This window comes from Thamnophis sirtalis, unplaced genomic scaffold, assembly GCF_051295495.1.
Source record: "Thamnophis sirtalis isolate CommonGarterSnake01/CBP01778 unplaced genomic scaffold, rThaSir2_p1.2 scaffold_5, whole genome shotgun sequence".
Classification (NCBI taxonomy): Eukaryota; Metazoa; Chordata; class Lepidosauria; order Squamata; family Natricidae; genus Thamnophis; species Thamnophis sirtalis.
In genome coordinates this window covers 70,880,573-70,904,082 of record NW_028261385.1, presented here as the reverse complement: position 1 = coordinate 70,904,082, position 23,510 = coordinate 70,880,573, and the positions used below count along the sequence as shown (strand labels likewise).

Sequence of the window (23,510 nt, the reverse complement as noted above, 5' to 3'; positions counted from 1 at the left end):
ATTGTGTAAAATATACCTTACAAAAATATGAAGGCATTAAAGCAAAATTTAAAATATTAAGCAGAATTAATGTTTGGTGTTGCTCGCACTGAAAATAGATTATATAAAGTAATGTAATAATAGATTTTAAAAGTATTGGTTTAATATCCATATTTTCCTTCAAGCCCAGTCGTGTTTGTTCTGGTTAGGAAAACACTTACTGAAGTTGAAAGCACTGTTGATAAGTTGTTATCTTATGGGTTGTTCCCAGCATTCTTTACCTCTCTAAACTATAATCAAGACTAATCAGATTTTTTCTGCAAGGAGTTAAAGATACCAAATACTAGAATAAATTAGATGCTACAGAATATTAAGGTTTGAGTTAAATATTTCATCTGGGAATTAGCAATTTATCTTTGTTCATTTTTCAAAACCATGTAAAGAATTCTCAAGGTCCAGATAGAAGGTTTTTCCATCTGCATTTCTAAAAGGTTCTTGGAAAACACTCTTGGAAAAAAGAACTTTATTGGGTACATTAGATTTCACTAAATAATCTGAATCTATGTAGGACCAAATTTGATTTTTTAGCATAAATACAGAGAGAATGGGTGCTGTTAGCCTGAAATGAAATGCACTTATTTCCCTTAATATAAACCCAAAATAAATGCCAAAAATGGACAAAAAAGTTCCAGCCTAATAACAACACAGGATCACCCCAACTATCCATCATGGCTATTTCTCCTATTCCTCAAAGGTCATGCTGATTGCTGGCTAGGAAAGTAGTGTTGGGCTAATACTTCTGGAAGGTACTAGATTTGGAGCCTTTGTAAAACATGATCAAAAGTAACAAAGCAGAGTATGTCACAATAGCTATTTACATTCGTGAAATAAAGAATTATTGCTTAATTTGATTCTTTCTTCAATGTATACATGCCTCTGTACCCATAGGGAACTCAAAGTGAGCAATGGGTAAGAAATAAAATAGCACAAGAAGATGACATAGAAGACAAAGTCTGCACCTTTTCCTAATGATGAGGTTACGATTGGGAGAGGACAGTTCTTAAATCTAGTGTTGAAATTCAAAGCAGCATCCTGTTGTTGCAAACTTGCATGAGAACCCCTGAAAAATAAGAACTCCGAAACTAAGATTAAAAAATAAATGACTCATCTTGGCACACACTCCTTTTTCTGTGTGTCAGACAGAACAGCCAGCACATCAGAGAAGATGGGAAGGAACAAACCCTGTTTCACAGTTTGCAATCCAAATGCTTGATAAATTTTACAAATACAACTTGGAAGTGAGGGTTACTTCTGGACTAGTTGGTCTACCTCGAGGGTTAAGTTGCTGAGTTGGGGTGGAAGGATTGTTGTCAAGGATTACCCTTGCATCTACCTTGACTTTGGTAACATCCTGCTGCATCAATAAAATACTTTGACCAACTGAAGCTCTCTGATAAGATATGTGTAGCATGTGGGAAAATCTTGAAAGCTTATGCAAAGTCTTCAAAATAAGAACTGTTCCTTGGGTTCTTGCGTGCAACTACCAAAACCTTTATCCTATCAGAATGAGAAGAAGGCTGCTGCCTTCCAGGCACCATTTTTTTCTTACTGTAATTCAAAATACTGATCTTGAAAACCCAATATCATTCAGAGAGCCCTGGAATTTTTTGAGTTGAGAGCTACTTAAAGGGCTCTTCCTACACCTCTGTAGTCAAGATGGGGAAATTGCAAAAAGAACTTTTATTCTGGCACTTCCCAGATTCTGCAACAGATTTATCAAAAGCTTGTTAGCAAGTGCTAGGAACTAAGGGCAAGGATGAAGAATCTGGTGACTTCCAGATGTTGATAACCAAACCCATAAATTCTTCTGTGAGGCCAATTGTCAGGGATGGTGAAATTGTACTCCAAATACCTAGAGCAGAAGTGTGGATTTCACCTTCAGAGTTAAAATCTACTGATCTTAAAAGTTCTCAAGGTTGAACATCTCTGATTTAGACAGTCAATATTTTCCTGAACCTTGGTGTGTGTGTGTGTGTGTTCTGACATTAAACATGTCTTCTGAAAACATTGACATGTTTTAACTATAAGCTGCTCTGATTGTTTCCTGCTTCACCATTTTTTTAACCTTTTAAAAAAGTTATTCATCTTGCAGTTCTGCCATTTTAATTGCTTGTTTTACTTTTATCTATCTAAATCAGCTTTGCCCAACATAATGGCCTCTATATATATTGAATTTCAACTCCAAAGGCTTTAAGTGACTGGAAGATTAAGGAGTTGTCTTGCTGATCTGGAAGAATCAAAATGGGCAGAGCGATTTAACTCCATTGTTAATAGATATTTCCTCATTGTTTACTTTACTATCCAATTTTGAGCAATCAGACTCTGATACAAATCATCCCAAGCAACTTTTCCATTTTGTTTCATTTTATTTTTTTAAGTATTTGGACATTTTTATATACATATGTACAAAAACACCTATTCCTACTTTTTTCTTTTTCTTTTCTTTTTTTTTTTTTTTACAATTTCATATGATTTACAAAACAGGACAGCAAAATAACTTAGAAAGGATACGAATACTGTACAAAAATAAAATGGATTAAAGTTGTAAAGATTGATATTTTACAGTGTTACAGATTTGTTAACCTGCAATAAAACAGCATTTGAAAAGTATGTCTGGTGCATACTGGGCTAAGTCCATCAACAAACAGGAGAGACCTGTATAGAAGTCATCAAAATTGTTCACAAAAGATGTTGTATAGCTATAGTTTAAAGCCATGGCTTCTCTAGGAAGGTCTTTCTAAATGGAGGAGAGGAGCTGCATTCACGTCAGCACTCTTTTGAGAATTTCCAGAGTGGCCTGGCAAAGAAGTTCACCAAGAACTTGATTTTTCCTTCTTGTCAACACCTGCTGTAGCCTCTTCTCAAATTCCGATTTGCTAAAAGATTGTAACCTATTTCACTGCGCTGTCAAGTGAAAGTCACTGCTGACTCTTACACCAAATCTAACTGATTTTATTTTGTTAGTGGTTAATAAACTTTGGGTAGTTTCTGATGTTACTTTTGGAAGACTCATAAAAAGCATATTTTACATCCCGTTGCTTACCAGATTTACTTGAAAGCAAGTTTCATTCATTTGAAGGAACATGGCTTTCAAGTAAGCATGCTGAGATTAAAATCCAAAGAAACAGTCCCTGCTTCTGAGAGTAACCTCATAAAACTCCTGGATCCTTGAGCTGTTCATTTATCTTCTGGGGCACAGCCATGGGAGTTACATTTCCCACATAAAAACATTTTAACAATTATAGTGCAGCTGGGTGCAGTTGTCAGCAAACAGGATTGAAGAAATCCTTGCTTCTGTGGCAAAGTGAAAAGAGTTTGCTGGGACAAGGATCCATACTATACATGCTTAATCCCGCTCAGTTGCCCTTCAAATTACCAACTGATTCAGCCTGAGGAAAAGATCTGTTTGGGAAGAAGAAAACTGAATGGGTAAGAATTAAACACCTTATTTTTCCTTTTGCCCCAACAACTGCAAATCAGGCGTTTATATGACTTATGCAGCAGACTAATCATGCCCAGGATTCTCAACCCTATTTGCTGTCGAATGCCATACCAGCCTTTTAAGACCTGGTTCTGCACACATTGTTTAAAACTAATATAGAAAGCAGGCCAGTGTCAATCGGTAGCCTAACTTGGTATGCATGACAACACCAATTAAACGTTATCATGGCAGTTACTTCCCCTGCACCATAGCTGGAGAAACTTGTGGCTGTTTGCAGAAAATGGGTGATCTGACATGTTTATTGGTTACCAAGCCAGAAGGTTTATCATCACTCAATGCACATTAGTGGAGACATCCACAGTAGCATATAATGGGTTTACCTACATGTCAATCAACCTACTTACTGCAAACCGATGGCCACTCCAATACTAGAAATAACACACCAGGATCATGCACACCTCATTGCAATGACCAGAATATCACAAAGGTGAATCCCAAATCTATTGAGTCACTTTTTTTTCTATAGCTGGAAGAGCCGTTAAGAAAATCAACCTAGTCATTGTTTTATACATCCTATGGTTGGATTTATCCATAAGAATCCTTTTAGGAATGAGAGGAGCAGTTCCTATGATTTGTTGTTCAAATAATATATGCTGCCAAATTAGGTCATGGCAAACTATTCTGCAAATGGTTTGGCTGGTGTGATGAAGGCACAGCCATCATTTCTATACCCTGACCTGAAGTCCACAAGGGAGCAACATGAATAGCACCATTTGGCCGTCAAGGACTTTCCAGCCCAAGGGACCAACTTAGAACCATCATGTGGACTGGAGGTGGCCATGTGTCATATGAGATCAAGTCCACAGCTGTCAGGAGACAGGCAAGTGTCCTAATCACCATTTCACCAAACCTAATTATTCTCATCTGCCTTTATGACCTGATAAGGAAGGTGCCATTTAAGTGCCTGTGGCTTGCTTTGTACAAAAGGTGGAATAACAGCATTCAGCTTTCGGGCTCTCTTTTGCTAAAACTGCACTTGTCCTACCCCAAAGCAACAGTAAAGATCTGGCAAACTGTTTACTAGGACTCAGACTAGAGCTTAGGCTCTGGAGGATTGGTTTCATATAGAAAGGGAGGACGATTGGAATAGTACCACATTGCGAGCTGCTGACCAACCACATAGTCCTCACCCTTATTATACAAGGCAGCATTAACAGTACTGATAAAAGCAGAATGCTTTTTTTTTAACACTAGAGCAATAGAAAGAGCCAGGCTACCTATTTTTATAAGGAAGAACAAATATCCCTACAATTTATTTTGGACACCAGAAATTAATTTTGGTTTATCATAAAACAAACGTTTCAAGAAGTTGAAACGGAGGTAGAAAGTGTGCTTGGTTTCCTGACATGTCTTCACTGAAGAATACTCATTCCTTTTTGCTTCTGAAATGCCATTAAGTTGTTCATTGCCCCAACACCTTTATTTAAAAGCTGTTCTTTTCGCATAGACAGGTTTTATAATGAGCCACACAGGTAAAAATGCTTGATGCATACTGAGTTCTAGTGCTGGAAGCCACAGACAATTGTAGAATACTCTACTCTCTGAGATGTTTTATTTTATTTTTCTAGGAAGCTAGCTTTCTATCGGATGAAACAAGAACAACATACTGTCATAGCAGGTATACTTTACAAGGTTGTATGTACAGATTCTTTACAAAGTTGGGCAAACCGATCCAGGTGTAATCCCTCTGGCTACCGTGTGATTTCCTCACCCACAAAGTTAGCCCTACGTAGGACAGTTGCACCACTCCTTCCATCATGAGAAAGAAGAGTCAAGGACAGAGGGGGCAGGAGGGAAGTCTGTAAACATGATTCTCCATCACCACGAGAGATGGGGAAGGGAACGTCCATGGATTACAACCTGCGTCAGGTTCATGCTTTCGACATTAACAAAGGTGACACAGCTAGGCTAGATGCAAGAGCTTTTCTCCAGTGTGGATGGTGCCTCTGTTCCGTAGAGCAAACCGTAGCATTTGAAACAGATGAAATATTGCCATTATCATTAACTGTATCAAGCCTGATACGGAGGATTGAGATTGCAAGGTATGTAGTGGTGAGGCTATGTCGTGAAAGGTATTTCGACACGCCTCCTGCATCCGAGTCTGAATTCCGACTTGCAATTAGTTTGGTTGTTATTCCCCAGACTCTGTACAACAGCTGCAATTTATGAAAAAGAAGACTGTTAAAAAGTAGTTTAAAAAAACCAGTGTTAGTTGCCTTCGTCCACATAGAGAATGTTCTGTCGGAGAAAATAAAACAAGAAAAAAAGGTTCTCTACCGACTCCAAATGCACATAGTTCCATTAGCTGAGACAGAATTCTGGTGAGAGGTGAAGAAAATGCACCATTGAGAAAAAGAGTCGTAAGAGAAAAAAATAAACTTTTATAAAAGTGGTAGCTTATCAAGATGGTTGCTGCTGTTACGCATTCATTCCAACAAAACCCAGCAGAATAAAGCACTGGTAGTGGTATTCATATAGTACAGTACAGTATATGGTTGCTTTTCAGATGAAAGTCTAGGAACAGCTAAAGGAGAAAAAAATAGTCTCATACTTCTGCCACATTTCTTTGCATGATTTAGGTTGCATTGTTTCTTTTCTACATGGCAAAGAATAGCCTCTTATTTGTGATGCCAGCTGATTTCTTGTTTTCCTTTTGGTTTCATAATTGGTTTCTGTGCATGTTTCCACTGGGGGAAAAAAGAGCAGCTCAAAAAGGATAACTTGGTGAAAAGTACAGTTTCCTTCCACCAATCTGGTACTGTGAACGATGATTTTTTTTTTCTTAACAGTCTTGAACAGGGTGGACCACAGAGAGAGAAACGTGAAATTCCATCTATCATGTGCTACGATGTTTTTGTTTTGCTTTACTTGAAAAATACTTAAGTGAGTTGGAAAGTGGTTTCACTAAACTGGATTTTTGTTTTGTTTTTTGTGTTTTTTTGTTTTGTTTTAAAATACAAGCAGCATTACATTAGTCAACAAAACATCTCCATGACACAGCAATCACAAAGAGCTTGGAATCACTACTGTGGTGTCACAGGTCAAATCACCCAGTCACATATAATTATATACAGATGTGTGTGTGTGTGTCTGTGTTCACACACATGCACCCACACACCAGTGTTGATTCTTTAAACTATAAAAAGTTGCATTATTTCTGCTGTTCCCCATACAGACACCCCCCCCCCACTCCCCACGCCCACCCAACAGCTACTGATTTAAGACTGTGGTTGGTAGCACAGCAGGGTGGACAGAACAAAAATGTTAATCTTTAAATTTCCAGCTACATGTGCTTTAAAAATGCAAGTTGGGGGGGGGGATTTTACTGTACAGTGGTGGACATATTTGTGCTGATCCATTCTGATTTTTTTCACTGACGGCCATCTCCCCACCCTCACCCCTGGTTGTAGTCTTTCCTTCAAAAGGAGGCAGAGCTGGTCTTTTTAGATCGCTTGATCATGCTAGGATGGAACTCAGTATGGCGACGGGCATGCTTGGTCAGATGATCGCTCCGCATGAACCGCTTCTCACAAAGTGGGCATCGAAACTGCTTCTCCCCGGTGTGGGTTCGGTAGTGCCTTGTTAGCTCATCAGAGCGAGAGAACTTTTTAAGGCACTCTGGCCATGTACAAGGAAAAGGTCGTTCGCCTGGAGAGAGAAAAAAGGGAGAGGAGTGAGATGTGGTTGATTCAAAACATACCGAAAGAGTTCAGCCCAGGAGGAATGTCACAGGAACGGTGAAAGAAAGAAGAAAGTGTCCCACAAATTACTGTTCAGGGTCTACACAAGGCTAAATAATCACAAGTCTGTAGAGATTCTGAATCATCCAGGCCATGGTTGTCCCAAAGGTGCTTTTTCAGGAGGCAACTGGACTTTCTTCTTTTTTCTTTTGAAGACATTTCACTTCTCATCCAATTCATCTGAAAAACCTCCAAGTGCTTTAATGGCTCTCTAAAAGGATGCAAATGTTTTTTTTTCTTTGTAACTATACTTTGTGGATTGAAGTGCTCATAACGTTTTTTTTGTTTCTCCTCTTAAAGTGAACGGATTAATTTTTCTTCTTCTGTTTTTTGTTACTTTATTTTTTGACTTTTGGATTAAGACCTTCCTTTTTATTTTAACAATTCTTCCTATTACTTGTTATTAAATTTCATTAAAGAATTTTGTTTCATATAAGTCAGAAATAAATATTATAAATATAAATGCTTCCATTCTCCACTATCCTGTCAGGAGCTTCTTGGATGAGAAGTGAAACGTCTTCAAAAGACAAAAACAAGAAAGTCAAGTTGCCTCCTGAAAAAGCACTTTGGGTCACAATACTACCAATAAAAACTCAGTTGACACCTGAATCCAACATATCCTGTATTCCAATTCTAATCCTACATCCCAAGCACAGCATGCAGAACAGTTGTCCAATCAATTGATCAAAGATTCTTATGTATCAATATTAAAAGAATGAATTACACCACTGAGTAACTGCCTTTCCCATCCTTATTTAGACCCTAACTTTTAGCAGATACAGAACATAATCTTTTGTAAGCTTAGGTTTAACAATGGTGGGATGGCACATATATTTCTGTTATTAAGTAGTACCAAAAGCTAACCCTTTGAATACAGGTGACATCTTTTAACCAGACCACACACACACACCCCAAAGAGAGAGAGAGAGAGAGAGAGGGAGAGGGAGGGAGGGAGGGGGGGGAAAGAGACCAACCAGACAAAAAAAGAAAAAGAAAAAAGAGGAAAAATGCAGCAGCATTAAGTTGGTAAAGGAAAAAAAGCATGTTATCATGAACTATTTTAAACCATACAGTTTATGGTATTTCATTATTTTATTATCCAAGGAGATGAAATCCTGATTATCATAATGAGCTACAGAGTTTTCACAATACACTAATTTTGAGCAGTACAGTAGATATGAGAAACAAAGGATTGTTTTGAAATAGTTTTCTGTAAAACAACTTTCCCTTCCTAAGTTTTCCTTTTACTATTTACTAGATTCTAAAGGCAATGCATACCATTAAGTTATTTTGAAGGCAGGCTGACAGCAACAGAAAACATGGGAACAGTTCTTTGGAAGAAGTATGACTAAACAGCATATTTGGACTTTCCAGTGATGAGGTCTTCCTGACTTGAAGTATTGCTGGAATGTCCACTAAAGAAAAGGGTTATCTGGTTTTGCATAAGATTTCAAGCACTACCAAACAACTATGTCTTCCATACCTCCTGTGTAAGAAATAGTTCACTAACAAACTGTGTTCTATTAAAATAAGATCAGCTTGCAAACTGAGAAATCTTGTTCAAAGACCAGCCAAATGATTCAGTTGGCAGCGTGCTATAACCTTACAAATGGTTTCAGGAAATGCTGCTGAAGCCAAAGTACAGGCCTGTTTAACACAGAGGTGTGGACCATTGACATTCCCCTAAAGGAAAGCTGACAATAAAAATTAAATGTGAAGAGCTGTGCATTGGTATGTGGCTGATGTAAGGCATTACATGTAACTCTATGCATACACCCCTGTGCTAAAGAAGCCTCATTCATCAGTGGATCTGCTGTTCAAAACTATACGTGATAAGTGTTGCTTTCACAAGTAAATCTATTAGTAGACATCCTATAGGTGACTGACAGTAATGCTCCCATTGTGACACTGTTTGCATGGGGTGTTGTGATAGTTATCTGAAACCACAGATGCGGTTGCTAATGGCAAAATCCACCATGCATATCCTTCCACATCCTACTGTTTTTTTTTATTATTTCAGGGCCCATCGAAATATATACATATATTTTCCCGAATCCCTGCCAAGATGAATGGTATTCGTTGTTTGAAGAGGAATGGAATGTTAGTCAGAACATTATTTATTGCAGAGCTTTCAGAGTATTTCATTCGAACATTTGCAAGTGGGTAGGAATCCAGGAAAGCAAACAAGGAGAGCTTAGTTTTCTATGAATCATCTTTACAAGTGCATGCCAATGTACTTCCCCTCTTCTTTTCCATGGGCAAAAGCAGCTTGTATGATGTGGTTATTTTTGTATGCACATGAATGCGAAAAATCCCTTGCTTGACAAACTTAATAAAGTGTAACTGTGAAGAACATTTTTTTTTCTTAAAAGGACCTAAAGTCCAAAATAGAAGAAAAAATAACTTAGTCTCTCTTCTTGCATAGCTGATTTGATTATGAAAGCAGACCCCTCCAATCACCCTCAATGTGTCAGAAAATACTAAAAGTTTCCCTGCCCAGTTGTGTCCAGCCCAAAGGCTCAATTGTCATCTGTTTTATTGATCAAGGGAGCCAGCATTATCCGAAGACATTTGCCATGGTCATAGGGGCAACATGGCTGTACACCAAAGGTGCACAGATCACTGTTACCCTACCACCGAAGTGGTGCCTATTAATCTATTTGCATTTGCATGCTTTCAAACTGCTAGGTGTGTTGAGCTGGGGAATGACCATTGGCTTACCTGAAGAGTCCTTTTCCGTGTGCTGCGGGAGAGTCCAGGCAAGGGTTAAATTCTGCCCTTCTGCCCAATGGACTGGATTGAAATCTTGACCACGCCTACTGGTCTCCCGGTATTTTCAGTTTTTCAACGAAGGCATGGTCCCGAAAGATAAGTCAATGTCAAGTCAACGACAATGTTCCATCCTTCCAAACAACGTCCACAGACGAAAGTAAGAACAACTTAGATGGAAAGGAGATAACCTCAGGGTGGGATTGGACTCTCCAGCAGCGTACAGAAAAGGACCCTTCAGCTAAGCCAATGGTCATTTTCCCGTGCGCTGCTTGGAGAGACCAAGCAAGGGACATACCCAAGCAAAAAAATATCCAAGGGCAGGAACCACAAAGAGTAACAACCCAACCCTAATGCGTCTCAGAAGCAACGACCTGCAGCATTCTCCTGCCAAAGGCCGCATCTGCAAATTTGTCCAGTTTGTAGTGTCTAACAAATAATGATGGGGACACCCAGGTCGCCGCTTTGCAGATTTCCTTGACTGACACCTTAGTGGTCCAGACCGCCATTGTGGCTGCGCTGCGTGTGGAATGTGCCATCACTCAAGGGGGGGAGGGCCTGCCCTGCTGTTTGTAGGCCAGGGAGATGCATGCCTTGATCCATCTCCTAATGGTGGACGAGGTGACTTTTCAACCCAACAAGGTCAGTTGAAAGGCGCCAAACAAGGCCTCCAACCGACGAAGGGGAGCTGTGCATCTGATGTACTTCTTGACTGTCCTTCGAACATCGAGAGAGTGCCAGCGACACTCCCTTGGGTGACTTGGACGTGGGCAAAAGACTGGGAGGACTGCCTCCTGGGCACGGTGAAAATATGAATTAACTTTTGGTACAAATGATGGATCGAGAAAGAGGACAACTCTGTCTGGGTGGATGGTACATAAATCATCCTGGACCGATAGAGCTGCAATTCCTGAAATCCTGCGGGCTGAGGTAATTGCAACAAGGAAAGCAGTTTTAAGAGACAGGTGAAAGGACACATGATGCAATGGCTCAAAGGCAGGGCCAGTGAGCGCCCTGAGCACAGTGGCACAATCCCAGGTCGGATAACGATGGACAACCTGGGGACTCAGGTTGGAGGCGCCACATAGGAAGCTGCGTATTTCCAGGTGCCTGCTGAGTGGCTGATGGTTGCCATAGGAGAGCATCGTGGACAAGGCTGCTACTTGGCATCGTAAGGTGTTAGCAGCTAGACCCCTATCAAGGCCCTCCTGTAGAAAATCTAGGATTTGAGGCGGGGAAGCGGCTGTTGGCTGAAGATGGCGTGTTGTGCACCAGCTAGCAAAGGTGGTCCAGGTGGTAGATCCGCAAGGTGGAGGATCGTCTGGAGGCTTGGATGGTGTTGATCACCTTGATAGAATAGTTGGCTCTCCTCAGGAGGTCCCTCTCAAGTGCCATACAGTTAGCTTGAGCCACTGGGGTTCCGGATGCATAACCACTCCCTGGCTGAGAGAGACTGACTCCTGAGGGATCCTCCAGGGATGTGCGATGGACAGGAACATTAGATCGGCAAACAAAGTCCGTCTGGGCCAGTATGGAGTCACTACAAGAACCTCTGCCCGCTCCTCCAGAATCTTCCTGATCAGTCTGGGAATGAGCGCCAATGGAGGGAAGGCATAAAGCAGCCCCAGAGTCCAGGGGGATTGAAGGGCATCAACCCCCTCCGCCCGAGGACATTGGAATCTGGTGAAGAATTGGGGGAGCTGAGCATTCTCTGGAGTGGTGAACAGGTCGACCAGGGGATGACTGAATCTCTGAAACAATTGGTGAAACAGGCCCGGATGGAGGTGCCACTCCGAGTTGTCTAGTTTGGTGTGACTCAGCCAGTCCACCTGGACATTGTTCACTCCGGAGATGTGCTCTGCCCGAATGAATAATAGGTGACGTTCCGCCCACCGACCAATCGCCTCCACCTCCGTCATGAAGGACCAGGACCTGGTACCCCCTTGGTGATTTATGTGCGCCTTTGTTGCCACATTGTCAGTCAGGACATGGTGATGTTGGATGCAGTGCTGGGACTTGCAAAGCACTAGCCTGACCACCCTCAGCTCCAACCAATTGATGTTGTGGGAGAGATCACAAGCTGACCACTGACCTTGAGCCACTAGGATGAGCAAGTGAGCTCCCCAGCCAAAGAGGCTGGCATTGGTTGTGACGGTCAGCCTGGACGGTTCCTTGAAGTAAGGCCCTTTCAGAAGAGCTGGTGAAAGCCACCATCAGAGAGAATGAATGACTTTGGTGGGTAGAGGTACCCTGACCGGTGAATTGCTGGTCTTCGCCTTCTGCATTGGCAGGCGAAACCATTGCAGATCTCTCGTATGGAATCTCACCCAAGGAATGATCGAGAGACACGAGATTATCTTCCCCAGCAACTATGACAGCGTGACAATGCGAGTACTGGTGGAGAGGCGAACCTTTTGGACCAGTTCTCGGAGACTTTCAACGTGGTCCGGTGACAGAAAGACCTGGCAAGATGAAGTGTCTATCACACTTCCCAGGTGTTGAATCCTGGTGACTGGAGTCAGGTGGATCTTTTCGAGGTTGATGGTAAAACCGTGACTCTGCAATGTCTGCATGGTGATGCGTAGATCTCATGTTGCTTGCCCAGTGATATCCGTGTTCCAGTGGCGTAGCCATTAGAGCCTATGAGAGGTGACATTAGAGGCCATGGCGTGTGAAGCAAACTTTGCCACATTAAGGGTGGCATCTGCAGATATTCCACCATGGCTACAGTTTTGTTTACGTCATGCCGCAGTCTGCCATCCCCTGCCAGGAGTCTAGTAAATAACTGGCAAAGCCAGGCAATAGTGACCCTATTGAAGAATGAGGCAGAGGTGGCTGCTTTAATGTGGCTTGATGGGTTTTGTGACAAGCCCGTTCAGCTCTTTTGTCCTTCCCCCTTAAGAAGGTCCAGAGGGAGCACTGAAGAGGAAGTGAGAGCCTGAACTGGAGGATCAACGGAAGAGAGCTTCCATTGAAGGATCCACTGAGTAAAGGCATTTGTCATTACCACCTGGGGTGGCCAGGGTCCCTGGTTGGACCACTGGCATTGGACTACATCTTTAAAGAGTTTGGGAGAAGGCACGATTTCCTGAGCGGGAACCTTCTCATCGAACAGGCCCTTACTGTGATCTGTAGGATCCGCAGCTGCCTGATCCGTAGGTACCGCCATCTCCATATAAAGGATACAGGTAAGAAAAAAGAAGAAAAGTCTTAGGAGAGACTAAAAGGACGTCCTAATGGGCAATGGACTGAATTGAAACTGAAAATACTGGGAGACTAGTAGGCGTGGTCAAGATTTCAATCCAGTCCATTGGGCAGAAGAACAGAATTTAACCCTTGCTTGGACTCTCCAAGCAGCGCACGGGAAAAGGAGCAGGAGCTCACCCCGTTGCACGGATCTCGAACCCAGACTGTCACCTTTCCAGCTGACAAGCTCAGCATCTTTAACTACTGAACCATTGCACTCCCTCAAGAAAAGTCTCAGTCCTAGGGCAACCAGACTAATTTAACCTATTGCTTGGACTCTCCAAGCAGTGCACAGGAAAAACTAATATCTATATTAGGGATCTATAAAGATGACCTAACCTCCAAGATATTCATACACACTTACTTTCCCTGAAGTGGTGAGCACAACATTTCAGTGGAAGTCCTAAAGAGAGAAACAAACAGAATGTACACAAAGAAGACACGGATGCTGGACTGTCCGATCGTGTTCCCAGATAGGGTGTTGGAATTTTTTTGTAGCAAGGCATACAAGACCAACACAAATCAAATTATGTGAATCAGACGTGGTTTTCAGGCAGTTCTGACAGGTTCTGGAGAATCGGTAGTGGAAATTTTGAGTAGTTCGCAGAACTAGCAAATAGGCTGGCCCCACCCCCACTGCTTCCCAGTTGATCTTCTTTTGTTGCCCTGAACAGGAGAACAGAGCTGGAAAGCAGGTTAGTGGGGTGGGAAGGGAATGGAGATTTTGCAGTAATCTTCCCCCAGGAGTGGGGAAGGAATGGGAATTTTGCAGTATCCTTCCCCTGCCACACCCAAAAAGCCACACCATGCAACAAAGCCATGCCCACAGAACTGGTAGTAAAAAAAAATTAAATCCCACCATTGGTGTGAATGTATTTGTGCTCTGAAACTAATGTTCAGACATATGTAAGACTTTCGTAAAAGAGTTTGCAGAGTTGTTGATTATAAGGAAAGTGCAGCACTGCCTACAGCTGTTTGTGCTTTGCCAGAATTCCCCAGCTATAACTGCAAGACTGAACCCCAGCATATATAGGTGTTCTAATGTAATTACAGGTGGTCCTCAGTTATCAGCCATTCATTCACAGCAAACATTTGAAGTTACAATGACCCTGGAAAAGGAGATTTATGACTGGTCCTTAAAGGTAGAGCCATTACAGCATCCCCATAGTCACATCATCACAATTTGAGCATTTGGCAACCAGGGTGCATTTTATGATGGTTGCAGCTTCCCATGATCAAATGACCATCTTTTGCAACCTTCACAGCTGGCTTCTGACAAGCAAAGTCAGTGGAGAAGCTGGCAGGAAGTTGCAAGTCTTGGTCATGTGACATCACACATAATAAACTGGTGATTTGCTTAAATAACCAGAGCAGACATTGCAACTCAACACGTTCACATCACATCTCACATTACAACTATGTCACTTAGCAATGAAACTTGCTGGTCTTAACTACTGCACAATCAGTAAGTGTGGGCCACCAATAATGGAAAGGCAAATCTATTTAAAGGGAATCCTGCATACGGCTTCAGCTTTTGATAAACTCAGGGGAGTTACAGGCAGCTTCATTTGCAGCTCGGAATCCCTGTAGCTGAGGATAACCTATATGGATCTATATGATTACTTCTACTAAAAATCTCTGGGCTAGAATCTTCATTTTCCTTTAAAAAAAAAACCATAATGCAAAAGTGGATTATTAGAAATCCAGGTATTGCACCAGTCATCAAGCTTGAATATAATCTTTGATTGGAGAATGTTGCCAACTACGTCAAGATATTGATGCTTTTACTCTTGAATGAAGTAGTAAAATGGAGATACAGATACTAATTCAGCCTTGAGAATGACTCACTAGTATACCAATAATGTTCTCATTTAAACTCACTGGGGGAAGAAAAATAGAAGTTGTTTTATTAAGCCTGCGTATGGAACATAGGAAAGAATATGGTACCATTCATTCATAAATAAACTTAGCCACATAGTCACTTTGCCATATGAGCTAATAGGAGAAGTAGGAGAGATAAAGATGCAAAATGATTATCTGTAAGTTCAAGGAAGTGAATCAGAGTGATCAGCTCCAAAACCTGAGGACTTTCTCTCAAAGGGGTGTGCATCCTCAATAGCATAATAATGAAGTCTTTCAAAACAGACAAATGTCTCATAAAATGTCAAGTGGTTGAGCCCTCTCTCCTCTCAGATCTAACCACAATAACATAATGAGATGAAAAACAATCGTGTTTCTTCTGGACATGGGAAGCTAAACTAAAAAAAGGGGGGAAACAAAAAGACGGGAATTGAATCCACAGCATTCTTTGTGACAATGAAGGAGATAATGGAATCCTGCTAGTGCAACTTGGATAAAACATGAAAAAGCTCAGCCAAGTCTTGCACCACCAATTCCCGTGTTGGCGAACCTATGGCACACGTGCCACAGGTGGCATGCAGAGCCCTCTCTGCGGGCACGTGAGCCATCACCTGAGCTCAGCTCCACCGTGCATGCACATGTGCCTCCTGCCGACAAGCTGATTTTTGGGTCTATGCCGGGCACATGCGGGAGATGCAGCGTATACATGGGGGGGGCAAGGGGGACATGCGTGCGTGCGCAATGGGGGGGTTGCAGCGCCCCCTGGGGTCCATTTTTGGTCCCAGGAGGCTGCAGGGAAGCCTACGAGGCCAAAACAGGGCGTGATGCAGTGCGACACGACACACATACCCCGCGGCCTGTTTTTGCTCCCAGAGGCTGCAGGGAGGTCTACTAGGCCCAAAACGGGGCAATGGGGTCTCATGCGCATGCGCGGATAGCAGGGGAACGTGCACATATCTGGGGGCGGTGGTGTTGCATATGCATTGCATTATGGGTGTGGGCATGCACGCACGCTGTCGCGGACGCCCACTTCCAGCACGTGACAAAAAGATTAGCCATCACTGACCTGTTCCAAAGCAAGAATGAAGCTGTAACTCCAGGTCCTAAAGCAGGTCCTTCCTTGAGGTTTCATGTGTCACCAATCAATTACATTGATTCTGTTATCAACATTTCTGCAGCACTTCATCCATCTGCAGACTATGTTTTTATTAGCTGCTTCAAGCAACCAGCATGATGATGTTTCATCTCAAACTAAGTATCATTAATTTATAAAATGGGAAGACAGTTAGTGATTGGTAGTGACTTTTGGAGATTTGTGGGAGATTTCTGTTGGATTATTATTTCAGTGAAACAATAGAAGGTTCTGCTTTTCCAGAACGAGATGGGAGAAAGGGATAGAACAGTGGTTCCCAAACTTGGCAACTTTAAGACTTGTGGACTTCAACTCCCAGCAGAGCTCTGCTGGCTGGAGAATTCTGGGAGTTGAAGTCCACAAGTCTTAAAGTTGCCAAGTTTGGGCACCATTGAGATAGAATAATGAATTAATTAATTCATATTGATATACATTTAGAGGGAATGTAAAAATAGAGGGAAAACTAACATCCTACTCCTAGCCCTAACCCCAATCCTGAGCATAATCCTAACTTGGCAAGCTTGGTAACCATTACCATTATTGAAAAAAACCATCTAACTGTACCTTCAAGGAAATGTTAAAAATTAAGCTGATCGAGAGAAGTTCATGAACCTAAGATAATATCAAAATGTTATTTGTAACATATTCCGATGATTTTAAAAAATGTCCTCCTTCTGAATTTCTCAAATATACATCCACTAAAATCCAGGTTCTACTTTGATTATGACTGATAGCAATGCTAATATCACTGTTATCCCAGATATGCAAAGAGAAATAGATGTATTGATAAAGGAGAATATTTGTAGCACAGGGTTGAAATGGGGGGTCCTTGGTGCTCTCTGAACTTCTTGCAGACACAGTTCATTGCCCAAACTAGGTAACATTGATCAGTGCACTGATGATGTTACCCAGTTTGGTAATGAAATGCCTGCAGGAAAACCACCAGTCCCAAAGAATACCAAGGACCCCTCAGAGATAGATGTCAGCAATAGATGTCTCCAACCCCATGGGTGTAAAAATGTAATACAGAAACCATGCTCACCCACAATCCTCTGTGGACGTCCAAGATTCAGATAAGGGGATTACAGTTTTAGGAACATTTTTGATATGACTAGGAATTCCATAAAATGTATCAACCCAAATTCACTTGATGTCCCAATTAGCCTGATGGATAGAGTTCCAGCTGCATTGGTAGTTCATCTTCTACTAAGAGAAAATAAAGCTAATGAGGAAAGAAGGGAAAAGTGTAATAAAAACAAAAACCAACCACTTGATAGAACATTCTGACCAACAGCTCTAGAAAAGGCAGAGGAAATTTTTTTAAAAATATAGAGAGAGGATTATGATTCTGAATAGGAGAAAAATACATTCAAGCCCAAAATACATTTATTTCTCAGGATCAAGATAAGCACATGTTTTAATCAAAATGTGATAGCTGATTGCCACCATTAGTAGTCATTTCTCCATTACTCCAGAGAACTGGGGAAAATCATTGACCAAAGAGAGCCATTGCTGTTTTAAACCTGTCTATCTTGTGCTTGCTGTTTGGCCTTGAATCTATCCTCTTGGCAATGATCCTCACAGATTTGGGACACGTATCCTGGAGGCCTCTAAAAGCAAAGTGGAGAGGCAGAATAAAACATAGCTGTGAACAAAAGCAGGAACGTCCTATGCAACAGCCATTTTGTTACACAAGCTTAGTTTGTGGGCTTCAGAGCAAGACCACGCTAGAAAGGAGATTTTAAGTCTTTACTGTCCCATGACACAACAATCTTTTTACAAATGTATTAGTTTCATCTGTAGTATTTAAATCCCAATGCAAGGTAAGAAATGGTTTATTATATGTGATCATTCCCCCGCCCAATTAGTCACAGATTTTTTTCCATGATAATCTATTCCTAACTTGATCTTTCAGATCTTCCAACAATGCACCCATTGCCACTTGGTGCTGTTGTCCTCTTCTTCTCTTTCCTTCCCCCTTTCCTAGAATTAGATTCTTCTCCAGAGAGATAGGTATTTGCATAATGTATCTGAAATAGGATTATTCGACCAGTGGTGGGATTCAAATAATTTAATAACCGGTACTCTGTCCTAATGATGAGCTGGGTAGATGTGTCTTGGTGGTCACGTGACTATGTGGGTGTGGCCAACTCAATGTCATTCACGTCCATGGGCGCTTCACCTTAGCTGTTACAATGTAATAAGGGTTAACCGGAGAGGCAGTTTCTGTAAACAGGACAATAAAGATTAGGCTAGAAACAACACCAGAATGTTCCCTTCCTGCCTTCCTTACAGGATTAGCCCTGTTAAAGTGGAAAAAACCAAAATGAGATTTCTTCCAACAATCGTTCTCCGAACTGCTTAAAAAGTTAACAACCAGTTCTCCCAAAAGGTGCGAACAGGCTGAATCTCAACACTGAATTTGACTCTGGTCATTTGTGCCTTGACTGAGGAATTATGTTAGGCAGGCTGGCAGACTTCTAAAAAGTTACAGGATATTCCCAAGAGCTTCCAGTGAGGTGCATGTGAACTAGACATCTCCAAAGAAGGGGGACAGTAAATTGCAGAGATTGCTAAACAGATTTTATTTATGTATTTATTTAAATCCCACCCTTATTGTTTTACAAATAACTCAAGGTGGCGAACATATCCAACACACCTTCTTCCTCCTGTTTTCTGCACAACAACAACCCTGTGAGACGAGTTGTTGTAACTGGTCCAAAGTCAACCCAGTTGGCTTTCAATCATGGTCTCCCACTTTCCAGCAAGGAGGCCTTAATTTCTAGACCAAACTGGCTCTCTTGACAGAGATCAGGCAATACAAGCCTTTCCAGACAAAGGAGAGATAGTGAGAATATGTGTTTGTTTTCTGAAGAGTTGCTCCTCATGAATAGAATGCAAGAACTGAGGGTTTTGGAGCTGGATCTTGAGCTGAGTGACTGGGAGTTGAGGGAATTCAATGAAATCCATAGTCTATTATAGACACAAAGTTTAGTGGCCTCATTTCTTAATCACTTTTAGATGTAATTAATTTATAGCTAAATACAGATTGTCTACATGTCAGGATAAGACTCCACTTTATTTTTAATCTCACTTTCACTATTTTTTTTTAAATAACTCAAGGGAGTGAACATAGCTAATACTCCTTCCTCTTTTTATTTTCTCCACAACAACAGGCCCAGGTGGGTTGGGCTGAGAGAGAGTCACTGGGTCAAAGCTACCTTCAGTGATTTATAATTCTTTTCAGATTACAAAGGAGTAAAAAAAGGAAGGAGTTTCAAGGATTTATAGTTTTTGGCAAAAAGGTTAAATCATTATTTGAAAACCATCAAAAGATATAATTTGTATACATGGTAAAATACATAAAATATTTAATTCATAAAAATTTGGATGAATTTATTTTTGCAAAAGAATTGTTTTGCATATAAATCTCCAACTAAAACCAGATTTCAAATTGACTAATGGTAGATTTATTAATGGAACTTAATTTAGAGGGGGGCTAGATTTTGATACTGGGAATTGATGCCTCAAATTATTTTGTAGGAAATATATGGAGAGTTTTATATTTTTTCCCTATGAAAATTGGTCGTGGATGAGGGATTGTAATGGAATGATCTCCCCACAAATGGACAGAACCTCTTGGGGGAGGGAGATTATTTAACAAATTACATATGTTTCTAAATTTGATGGACAGTTTAGGGCTGGTTCATATATGAAGACAGAAAAATGGCAATTCAAAAAAGTTTACTCACATTTCTTAAAAACATAGGTATTTTCCAAAAATAAACATGATTTGGATTTCAAAGGGATTTGGCCACAGAAATTTCCAAAATAAAGATGTTACCAAAGACTTTTTTTAGTTCATAATCCTGTGAGCTTGATCTACAAAAGAGAATCTAATTTTTTTAGATGAAGACTAAAGGAAAGTTGCTAAATAAAGAAGCAATAATGAATTATTGTAAAACGAAACCAAAATAATTATTAAAAATAATTCAATTAAGGGCATTGATTTATGAATGGATTGGGTGTGAGTAGAGATTTTATTAGAGGTCATAGCAGTGATCTTAAAAGAACAGTCAAGAGAAATCACAACCTATTTTAGATGAAATCACAAGAAAAGAAAATTAAAGAATTCTCTGGAGAAAACAAGTATTTTTCAACAAATTAAGTTTTTATAATGGCAATTATCTATGTTAACAATACCAGAAATGGAAATAAAAATGAATTATGCAAAACAAAAGAAAATGAGTTTGCAAATATACCAGGGAAGCAACTAGCATAAATTATGAAAAGAAAAATGAAAAGAAAATGGTATTGAAATTACAAGGGGGAAATATTATATTAGTGGACAATGAGATTATATAAAAATCATTTCATCAATATTATTGCAATTTTATAAAGGAAGTGAAATTTTCCTAGAGAAAATAGATGAATATCTAAAGAAACAAAATTTACTGAGGACTCTAGAATAAAGACAGATTACGAATGGACCTCTAATAATAAGGGAAGTTTCTGAAGCTATAAAAAGATTAAACTAGGAAAGATTCCTGGACTAGATGAATTATCAGGTTCTTATTATAAATATTTTAAGGATGAACTTTTACAACCTTTACAAAACATGATTAACTTTACCCTACGGGGAGGAAGGATGGTTGAAAAGAACATTAACATCCAAAGAAGGACAAGATATGACTTTAACAAGACATTATGGACTATTGAACAATAACTACTGTACAAGTTGTTCACAACAATCCTGACTGATAGACCAAAACTATTTTTGCAAGAATATATTCATGAGGAACATTATGGGTTTTACCATTAAAAAAAGTTGAAAGGACAATGTCAGAAATGTATTAGACATTTTGGAATACTTGGAACAACATAATAAGAAACACATGCCACTGATCTTTTAAGAACCAGAAAAGGCCTTTGACAATCTGAACGGGGCTTTCTTGTTTGGGAAGTTATGAATTTTGGAGAGAACTTCATAAAATGAAGATAAGACCAATCTACACTTCAGAGAAAACAAAAATAATTGTTAAAGGAGATTTAACAAAATGCTGTGATAACAATGAATAGGGATGACCTCTGTCTCCTCTTGTGGAAGTAAAAATTTTAAAATAAACTTTTAATTTAAGAGCTTTTGCAAATGAACTGATATTGGTTTTGGAAATTCTTTTAAAGGGAATAGAAATAATAATGGGCAAATTGAAACATTTTATGCATTGGGAGATTTTAATGTTAATAAACAGATTATTTGGATATCATTATGACAAATATGAAATGCATGTTATTTTAAAATAATTATGTTAAGATACAGAATGAAGTTAAAATATATGTTAAGATGGGATAAAATTGCCATTGGGAACAACTTCTGGGATAATAATGAATGTTTCACCTAGACTGATGATTTTATTTTAGATAATACCTGTTTTGACATGTAATTTAAACAGTTTCAGAATACATCAAAATTTGTGCAGCAGGGGAAAAATCTGTTAAGTTTTTATGTTTAATTTCCATTGTTAAATATATAAAGTGTTACAAGATGTGCTCTTAGCTCAACCTTCCTTCACAGGTTGTTATTGTGGGAATCTAGGAGGAAGAAGGATTATTATGTATATACATCACTATGAGATATTTATTAAAAAATAATAAAGTCAAGATGGATGGATGGATGGATGGATGGATGGATGGATAGATGGAAGGAAGGGAGGGAGGGAGGAAGGAAGGAAGGAAGGAAGGAAGGCAGGCAGGCAGGCAGGCAGGCAGGCAGGCAGGCAGGCAGGCAGGCTGCATTTGCCTGATTTGAAATTGTATTTTGCAATTTGCTGTTTGGTTGGGATGCTATAGAAAAACAGAAGCTTTTGGGAAGTTAGAAAGACATGACCTGAGATTTCAGTGGCATAGATATTTGTGATATAACAAGTCAAGGTCAGTATAGATTTAAAAAAACCATTATGTTAGACACTAAATATTGAGAATATGGAATTGATACAAACCCATGTTGTTCCTGAAAATACCTCAGAGGCTCTCAGGGCAAGAAGCATGTCACAGAGGAGAAATAATAAGCAAACACCAATGGCTTAGTTACTATGAGATATTGGAATTTTGTCAAGGGAAATGTAAAATAAAATTAAGGGAAAACCTAGTGGCAGAGAAATATAACTTTCAATGATTCTCTTATTAATAATTATTATAAATATTTTAACTAGATAAAATAACTCATGGATTTGAACTTTCTAAGACTGAGTATCAAATAGAATTGTATAGAAATGATGACTATATAATTGCTAAAATGTATAAATAGTTCTTGAAATTTGAAAGAGAAGAACATGTGAAAGATTGTATCATAAAGTGGGATAAAATTTTGGTTGTAGTATAGTGATGGGAAAAAAAGGGGAAATATGTGTCTATACGTTAAGATTCACAGGATCTTAACTTTAAAAATACATTGCAATCATAGACTTTTCCTTTGGGACTGGTAGATGAACAGTTGGAAAAAAGTCATGGACTTTGTTTTTGCATATGATAACTGCAGTGAGATTATTTTATGGGCAGAGATGGAAAGATTCGGCACCGCACACAATGGAAGAATGATTGTTGAAAATGATGGAACTTGCTGAGATCGCTAAATTGACTTTTTTTGATCAGAGAAAAGACAATATCTACATTTATTGCTGACTGGAAACCCCATTAAACAAAAAACAATGAACTTTATGATTTATGGTTTGATGATTAAACAGAATAGATTATAGAAGGAGAGCTATGTTATAACTATAGAAAAAATGCTAAACTTATAAGAGTATATATACGGTAACTGCTATAAAAATAATAAAAAACACTATCTTTTTTCTTAATCTTTTCTCTCTCTCTTGCACTTCTCTTTTATTTCTTTCCCTTTTTTCTTTCTCTTTTTTCTTACTTTACATTAGTTTATGTTAGCTTTTATATTGGTTTATGCATTTGTATTGTTGTGTGTATGTGTGTTTATCTAAAGTCGGTGGTGGGCTGCTGTCGATTCTAACCGGTTTGGATGAACCGATAGTTCTGGTGAGCAGTTGGCCCCGCCCACTCACCATGATCACTGAACCGGTTGTTAAACTGGTTGCAGCCCACCCCTGTATAAAGTTACTAGGTCATCCCATTTTTGCAGTACTCCAGTTCCACACCTCCATGTATTTTTAAAAACAGAACTGCACAATGGAGAGGGTGTTCCTTTTGT

At 39.8% G+C, this 23,510-nt stretch overlaps 1 protein-coding gene across 1 annotated transcript in view; it reads right to left on the bottom strand.

Moving 5' to 3' along the window:
- Nucleotides 1-2,385: 2,385 nt before the first annotated feature.
- KLF9 (KLF transcription factor 9) overlaps nt 2,386-23,510 on the bottom strand; it is a 33,131-nt gene continuing 12,006 nt past the window's right edge. Inside the window, exon 2 of the mRNA XM_087715996.1 lies at nt 2,386-7,189. Coding sequence (XP_087572122.1) covers nt 6,960-7,189 — 230 coding nt within the window. The 3' untranslated portion in view covers nt 2,386-6,959. The remainder of the gene's footprint in view (nt 7,190-23,510) is intronic.